At 28.9% G+C, this 8,927-nt stretch overlaps 1 protein-coding gene across 1 annotated transcript; it reads left to right on the forward strand.

Moving 5' to 3' along the window:
* The first annotated feature begins 218 nt into the window (after positions 1 to 218).
* On the forward strand, positions 219 to 8,637 carry LOC145568561 (uncharacterized). The gene is made up of 4 exons (XM_081627983.1): positions 219 to 532; positions 643 to 764; positions 6,198 to 6,386; positions 8,273 to 8,637. Exons 1-4 carry the CDS (start codon positions 299 to 301, stop codon positions 8,379 to 8,381), a joined length of 654 nt encoding a protein of 217 aa, XP_081484109.1. The 5' UTR covers positions 219 to 298; the 3' UTR covers positions 8,382 to 8,637.
* The last annotated feature ends 290 nt before the right edge of the window (positions 8,638 to 8,927 follow it).

The following is an 8,927-nucleotide window of genomic DNA, read 5'->3' on the forward strand; positions in this document are numbered from 1 at the left end:
AGTTAAGGGGGAAAAAAAAAAATAATAGTCATGCTCAACCACAAGGATCTAATTCACTAGAATACCTTTCATTTTATTTTCTTTCCAAATTAAAAAGTGCATTTTATTATTTTCCCTTAAAACAACACACATTAAATTATATAGTCTCTTCTTGTTCACATCATCCCTCTTTTCTCCTCTACTACTCTACAACTCTATATATGCCTTCCTCCTCACCTTGATCAAGACACCCCCCCATTTCTTGCCAACTCTTCTAGAACTTCTCCACCCCCTTCTTCTCCAAAAAAAAAAAGGATATATGATGGATGAGAGAAAAATAGTAGTGGTGGTAGAAGAATCAGAAACAGCAAGAACAGCTCTAAAATGGGCGCTACAAAACCTCGTTCGATACGGCGACGTTGTGACCCTCCTCCATATATGTCCTTACTACCCTCCTAGGTCACGTAACAAGAAGAAACTTAGGCTTCTTCGTTTAAAGGGTTATCAATTAGCTCTTTCTTTCAATGACATTTGTACCTCTTCATCTATTAATGTAAGTTTATGAATTTGAATTATATTACATAGTTTATGAGAAGAACAACATGATTAGTATTATTATTAATTGGTAATTATATTGATATATTATAGGTTTGAATTATACAGACGAAAATAGAGATAGTGGTGACAGAAGATGATGCAGAAGGAGAGAAAATGGTGGGGTTGGTTAGAGAAATGGGTGCCTTTGCTTTGGTTCTTGGTCTTCATGATCATAGTTTTTTCTACAGGTCAGTTTTTCCCAGCTAATTCCTACCCTTCAACTTTTATTATTGTCCCCCTAAAAAAATCGAAGTTTTGTATGCGCTGTTGTCAGTGGCGGATCTTGGGTCAAAAAGTTAACCTTTTGTTCAAAAATATCAACACTTTACAACTTTACCACAACGTTTTAATGCAATAAATAGATATTAAATTACTTATAATGAACAACTCTAAAATACTTAGGGGGGTCGGGCCCTTGCCAACCCTAACAAAGGTCTTTCCCTGGCTGTTGTCACTAGGCTAGTTGGTAAAATCTTAAAGTGATACTCATAATCCGAGATATAATCCTTTCTAAATTACTAATCTTATGCCGTTTTCGGGTGAGCAAAGAGAAAAATTTGTGGATTGTTGGTTTGAAATGGTCCCTGGAGAAAGTAGAGACATAGAGTAGAGTAGTTGAATTAGGATGACAATTAAATTCACATGATAGATGGATCAATCAACAACTCAAATGTCCTAGAAATGTATTATGTCTCACGCGCATTTCATTTACTTTCCTTTATGGTCTTATAAGGATGAGTATAATGCCAAAGTTTGTTTCATTGTTTGGTCTTCTTTTGCACTTCATTACTTTACTTCCTTCTTACCTAAATAATAAGTCGTGCATTATTAATTAAGTCGTGCATTTTATTAGGTCGTTGTCTTAGTCTAATGTGTCACTTTTGATACATGTGTTACACTTTTTGTGTTACAATTTAAAATTTTATATCAATAATCTATTAATTTAAATAATTTAATCAACCATTAAATTAAACCTTGCATATAACAACATTAAGTGAATAAATATTTTAATTTAGTGTTGGGTAATAAAGTATTACTCTTCCAAGTCCCAAGCAAAACAACACTAGTGCTACAACACTCCATAAAAGCCAAATCCTAGTACACCAAGTGTATTTAGCACTGGATCATATAGAATATTGTTACATATAATGTCAAATGAAAAGAGTATTTAACAATTACCACTACACTAGATACAAAGCATATCGTTAGATTATAATATCAAATGAAAAAGAGTAATTTTTATTATTAATACTAGGTTAATTTCTTAAATGTTGATGATTTGTTTTAAGCTGCTGAGAGCATCTCCAATGTTGTTTTTTAAGGAATTCCTTGCAAATATAAAAATAATAAAAGTGTTGCTTAACCATTCTCTTTTGAGCAATACTGCTGAGTTAAGCTACACTACTTAAAATTTTTAAATATTTATAAATTAAATTAAAAATATCATTTTTTATCTTTTTCTAAAAAAATAAATATTAAAATATTATTTCCATCATTTTCAACTGACATATAAGTAGGTGATATTGATTAATCTTAATCCTAACATATAGCTAGGTAGACTATTTTTTCTAAAAAAAAAAAAAAAAAAAAAATTGACTATAGTTTACAAGATTATTATTTTTTGAATAGTAGTTTACAAGATAATAGGTTTACACATAAGTACATAACACATTCATTCAATCGTAATGTATGTTGTATGTTTCACTTTTCATATATATATATATATATATATATATATATATATATATATATATATATATATATATATATATATATATATATATATATATATATTACAATTTTAAAATGTAAATTTTTTTATTACTTTATAATGTAGTAAATAAAGTATTACATGCAAGCTACAAAATTTTATAGCCAACTATTGGAGTACTTTGTAGCCTGAAATATTGATGTGACATATCAAGGTACAACTTCTTGTAGCTTACCATTGGAGTATTTTGTAGCTTAAAAATGTTGTAACTTTAAAAGTTGACGTGACAAAGCAAGCTACAAGCCTTTGTAGCTTACCATTGGAGATACTCTGATGCTTCCTTTTGATTAAAAAATTAATTAGCAAGTATGCATTTGATTAGGAAGTTGTAATTTTTAACCACTCCAAAACCTTACCAACCCCATTTTAAAATATTCAGACTTTTTTTAGTAAAGGGAGTGAGCTAGTCATTAAGCAAATTATATATGAGGAGTGACAAACAACATGAATCAAGGATTTTTAAAGTTAGATTATTAACTTTGGTCGGTCATTAAAATAGAAATATTACGTATGTATCATAAATTCATCATGGGGTAGTTTTAATTTTTTTCCCCTCTTTAATGGTAATCTATGCATACAAGTCATACATGCATTTTTATTGTTTTCTTTATTTAGGGGTCATGTTATTTGTTGTTTTGGCACCTTAGGCTCATGCATGGATAAATAATACAATATGTGAAGGAAAAGGGTTTAATTAGAATTATATATTTTAATCAAGGCTACATTACAAGGAAAATTGTTATAGTGGAAATTGTTTTGAAAAAAAAAAAAACAAAAAAGAGGGAAACACTCAAAAAAGGTATATTGTTGTACTTGTGACACACATTGAAGAAATTTGCCTGTTTGAAATACAATAATGAAAAAAAAAATGTTATTCCCTCCGTCCTGTATTTATATGCCTGTTTTTCTAATTGGACGTCCCAAAATGATGTGTAAGTTTCTAATAATTGTACATAACCATTATTTACTTTTTATTTTTCTCATATAAAATACATTTATCAAAAAAATCATTACTTTTTATCATTTCTATATAATATTTTATTTTATTTTTTATTATTCTCATAAAATTCTTTACGTTTTACGCTTCTCAATAATTTCTCATAGAGTATTTCCTGAACCTGAAATTTGAGAAACAAGCACAATAATACAGGACGGAGGGAGTATGAAAAAGTTAGCACTAATCCCGATTCTCACACATGTGTACTTGTTGTTGAGGGACTGAACGAAGTCACATTGGTCATTCAAGCTTTTGCATAGTTGTTGAGGGACTGAACGAAGTCACATTGGTCACTCAAGCTTTTGCATAACATCGATGAAATTAATACTTGATAATCTTGTCAAAACAACACAAAGCCAATTTTATAACCCACTTGTAACAGAAACAGATGCTAGGCAATTTACAACTTACAAGTAACATAAGCCAATTTACAACCTACAAGTAACATACATAAGCCAATTTACAACTACAAGTAACCTAAGCAAATCCATAAATGGGAGAATCAATACAAATCAATGATAGGCAACCACCAACTAAAGATTATTATTAATTGCCCATAAAAAATTTCTTTATAGGGATAACTATCTAAATTTAACATACAATTAAACCCAATATTTTCTAGGCTTTAAGAAACATAACTCCAACAAATTAAATTAAAGGGCACTTAGATGGGAAAAGTGGGCTTGAGTTGGGATAATAAGAGAAAATAAACCGTCTCTCATAACAGTCTTAGTCAGTGTCAACCTATTAAGATTCTCCAATAAAATAGCACAGATGTCCAATAAAATAGCCTCAAGCATAAGAAACTTGAATTAAACGTTAAATTAACACCGTGATTAGCTAAAGATGAGTACGTGTACTATACCTTTCAAGGAAATAAAACTCTATAGCTTTCAAGATGATTACTACTATTATTTTAAACTTGTACGATACCCCTCATACTAGCATAAGCATAGTAGTATAGTACTAAAAATAATAAATTTGAAAAATGACAAGCATGTGTGTGGTGGCCTTCTAACTCTAATACAAACTTTTCTTGTCGGAATCAAATTATTTTCGCCAATGCCAGTATATCAATGTTATCATATTTATGAGTCCTACGTGATATGATCATCAATTGTATTTATAACACCTATTATTAATTAGAATGTAATTGTTTGTCTGGATTCTAGTTATTATATTTTGGGAAAGAAATAAAAGATGGTCGAAAAGAACATGACAAGTACAATAATATATTCTAGAAGTGTAAGTGATTTTGTCATGAATTTTTAGCTTTATATTTTTTGGTATACATATACTCTATATATTATTTTGTCTCTTTCTAAACGGGCTATGTTATAGGAAGTAAGTGTCAAATAATATTCTTCATACAATAGTTAAATTTATGTATCCAAGAAGCCTCAAACCCTTAACACAATAATCCTCAAGAGAGCTTACTAGCTTAGCTCGATTGGTATGTACTCCACCCTTAATTAGGTTTAAACCTATGCAAGAGCGCGTGGTTTGTGCTCTTGCGTGGGTTCAACTAGGACATTTCAATATAATATATAAATGTCATTTTTAAACTCCATGGTCTATTGATCATCAAGACAGACATCTAGAAAATTTATTGAATCATGTTAATCAATTTACGGAGTAACAAAGTTCTTTTTCTTCCTCACATTTATGTAAAAATATTAATTAATTTAATAAAATTAGTCCATAGTTAAAAAAAATGTACAAATGCATGGTCGACATAGAATATTTTACAGTAATGGGAACGAACAGGAAGGTCCACAAAGATACTGATAAAATGAAAAATTGACCTTTAAAACTTGGATGAGGTTGCTATGGTTATTAGCATCATCCAAGTCTCTATCTCAACCAGTAAGTTGGCCATGACATCTCTTTAAATAAAGTTGACCACTTTATTCTATTCCCTATTTATCTGGCCTCGTCAACTTTTACTACTAAGAACCCTAAACAATATATACATGTCACTTTTTTATTTAATGTTTTTCCTCCAAAATGCAAGGATGATGTCATATTTTTTTTTCTTTTTTAAGCTACCCTATTTAACATAGCTTTGAAAATATATTCCGTTTAAATTTCTAAATTTTAAATTTTGGGTTTTCTATACATATTATGCTATTTAGTTGTTTACGAGTTGTTAACAATAGTTAATAATATAATTAAAATGAAATTTCTTAATTAAATATGAAAATTATGCACTTTTGGGAATTGTATATTCATATTTAATTAGAAATTAGTTAGGAAAAATGAGGAAGTTATTTTCTTTCAGTACGTGTTAAAAGTCTATAATTCAATTCTTATTTTAAAACCGCGCATCGCACGGGGTTAATCTAGTGGTGAAACAAATTAGTCCCATTATCGGAAATAATGATCGCATAAATAATGCTGGTTAATTAATTTAGTCTTAACTCTTTTAAGATGTTCAGTAAAAGTTGTCATACTACTACGACATTTTGATACAATTAGATAAGGGTTTCTTTAATTTCGTTTCGGGTTGAATTATTGTGACAATTACTCTATTAATCCTTGATGAAGACTGAGCCACGAGAATTCTTGATTGTTTTGTTTTGATTGTACACATAAAACATGTTTTATAGTTGTGAGATCATATCCTCAATAGTTGTGAGATCATATCCTCGATCAATTTTATCATAGTGTGGTACCATACGTTAGTGGTTGGATGTTGAGCTATAAATCGTCACAATTCACAAAAATCACACGAAATCATGAGTATTTTAGAATATAAATATATATATATTATCTGCTACATAATCTGTTTAGACAAATTAAAAAAAATATATATTACTGGTGATGAGTGATGACATTATTTGATAATGGCAGGTTGGCAATGAGACATGATAATATAACAAAGACATTGAATTGCAAAGTTCTTGCAATAAAACAACCAAGGCCGTCATGTTCATCGTCATCGGCTAGACTGACTACGAGTGCAAAATCATATGCATGCATCACACAACTCGAAGCTTCACTCACTTTGGATTTTTCTCAAATCGAAGTTGCTCCTTTGCAGTAAGATTCTCCCTATTCCCTCTAATTATTATCGCTGATGTCGATATGGGTAAAGTTTCGTATGATCCGGACTTATAATAACTAAATGAGATATGAGTATTTATTTTCAGGGATGGCTTATGAGTGTTTATCATATAGAGTATTGTATTAATTTAAACTTTAATAAAAAAAAATATCATTTAGAATGTACCTCTTTTTATATGGTTAAACCTTCGAAAATAACTTCTAATGAATTTGAATAAATCTCATCTGGAATAAGATTAAACTAATATTTTAAGCTACCATAAATTACAAAAATCATACTCCTTTCGTCCCCAAAATTTTGACCCTTTTGGCCTAATTTTAGTCCCAAAATGATCGACTCATTTGCATTAAAATACCCACCAATTTACAACAATATTTGTGCAAAATTAGATTTTCCATATAAAATTTTGTTTTTTCATGCATTTTTAATACTTTATCTCTCTACTTTTTTACAAACTCCATGTAAATTTATCTTTTCAATATATTTTTATTTCTTTTTATTTAAGTTTCTTAATAACTGCGAATTAATTGACCAAAAGGGTCGAAATTTTAGGGACGGAGGGAGTAAAACCCATTACTTATCTCTCATACATTACCGATGACATAATTGTCATTTTATTTGGTTTGTTGAAATCCATGATTTCTTGGGTGATTTTGAGAAAATCACAATTATTTATTTATTTATTTTTCTCTAGTATACGGAAGCACAAAGGTGGCTACAAGTTTTAGAATGTGACATTTTGACCTCATTACTAAGGGATCTTAGTTTAAACCTATTTTTGTCCTATATAAATAAATCCATCTATTTATACATTAGGTACAAAATTAAAGATTACGTGGTTGATTAGATTATAATATAGAACATTTTGTATTTTTTTAGTGTAGAGGTATGTAGTTTTTAATCTGTTTTTCTGCCTTTGTTCCCCTTGTATGGCTATACTTTTTAAATTATAAATTACATAATACCATAGGATTCTTTCCTTTTTGTAGGATAACCAAACTTTAACAAAAGAGGATAACAATCATGTTAATGGGTAATATTGTACATATAGATATAGACAAAGATCAAAAATAAGCAATCTGCTATGCTAGTGTCAGGCAATTTTTATTTATTTTGTTCTTATTTTTAGAACTTATAAGATATTAACGCTAGATGTTAATTAAATAAGCTAATTAAGGTTAAATGCATATTAGTTATACCATACATGAACATCTGTAATACATTACAATAAATTTTTGGAGTGTTCTATACATTTATTTTATTTTATCCGTCTGATTTAAATTTACATTTATGTTTGACATGTGGTTGAAACTTAAAAGTTAGGCCCCGTTCTCTTCACCTTATTTTTGCTGAACTGAAATTATTTTTACTGAAACAAAATTATATTTGCTGAACTTAAATTAATTTTATTGAACTGAAATTATTTTTGCTCAACTGAAATTATTTTTACTGATTTTCTATTATAATTCTTCTTTAAGAAAACTGAATTTTACTGAACTGAACTTAGTTTTACTGAATTGAAATTATTTTTACTGAACTGAAATTAATTTTACTGAACTGAACTTATTTTTACTAAACTGAAATTATTTTTACTTAATATTTTTTTTTTTTTTTAAGATGAAGAGAACATAGCCTTACTCTATAAATAATAATAGTAAGAAAAAAAAAAATTACTAGAATTGTGAGATACAAGCATAAATTCATTCCAAAACATAAGAAGTATAGTATCGAATCGCGTCTCTACTAATCTCCAATGCTTTAATCAACTACTTAGCATCTACCCTATCACACTTGAGCTAAACAAACAATAATTATTGAAAACCACAAAGTATGTGACTATATTATCCTGTTCTTGGTGCAGAGTCCCTGATATAATCCCGCAAAAGATTCCATACCAAATTTGTCCAGACCCTTCTGCAATAATATGGAGATCCAAGAAGACAAGGAGAAGATCACCCACACAAGACTAACTACTTAACTAGTTTATCTTTATTTATCCATACCCTTTTTTTTTTTTTGTTATCTTTTTATATCTCATTTTATGTTATTTTCCTTTAGCTAGGTTTGATATGGAAAAAAAAAAAAATATATTACCAAAGAAAAGTAGTTGAAAAATTGAAATCATGCAAGTGGTTGCTTTTGAAATTAAACAGAAAGTGTTGATACTATACATGTAGAAAGAAAACATACATTGTGGATTTGTGGGAACAAGATTTGGTGGTCTAACTTATTTCATGACACTTTTTATGTGTGATGAGATGAGTAAGTGTATATGTGGGTATGTCAATAAATTGAATTGCTGCATAGCACCTTTGTTTCTCATATGTGGCTCTAAGGCTCTTGCTATGCATCATGTCTATTCTCTTTATCTTTGATTCATTTCGTACGTAATACCTTTTTTAATTTGTTACATGTACTTTGTCGATTTTAAAATAATTCAATAATAATTTAGCGTTTTTATTTCACCTTCTTTTTTTTAACCTATTTATGTAAATTACAATTGTTAATTTAGTAAT

This window comes from Chenopodium album, chromosome 11 (genome assembly GCF_948465745.1).
Source record: "Chenopodium album chromosome 11, dcCheAlbu1.1, whole genome shotgun sequence".
Lineage (NCBI taxonomy): Eukaryota > Viridiplantae > Streptophyta > Magnoliopsida > Caryophyllales > Amaranthaceae > Chenopodium > Chenopodium album.

Bases quoted from the DNA above. Each gene is read 5' to 3' on its own strand.
- LOC145568561 (XM_081627983.1), top strand. From the start codon at position 299: ATGATGGATGAGAGAAAAATAGTAGTGGTGGTAGAAGAATCAGAAACA. The intron at 765-6,197 runs GTCAGTTTTTCC...TGATAATGGCAG, and splicing joins GATCATAGTTTTTTCTACAG to GTTGGCAATGAGACATGATA. The intron at 6,387-8,272 runs GTAAGATTCTCC...TTCTTGGTGCAG, and splicing joins ATCGAAGTTGCTCCTTTGCA to AGTCCCTGATATAATCCCGC.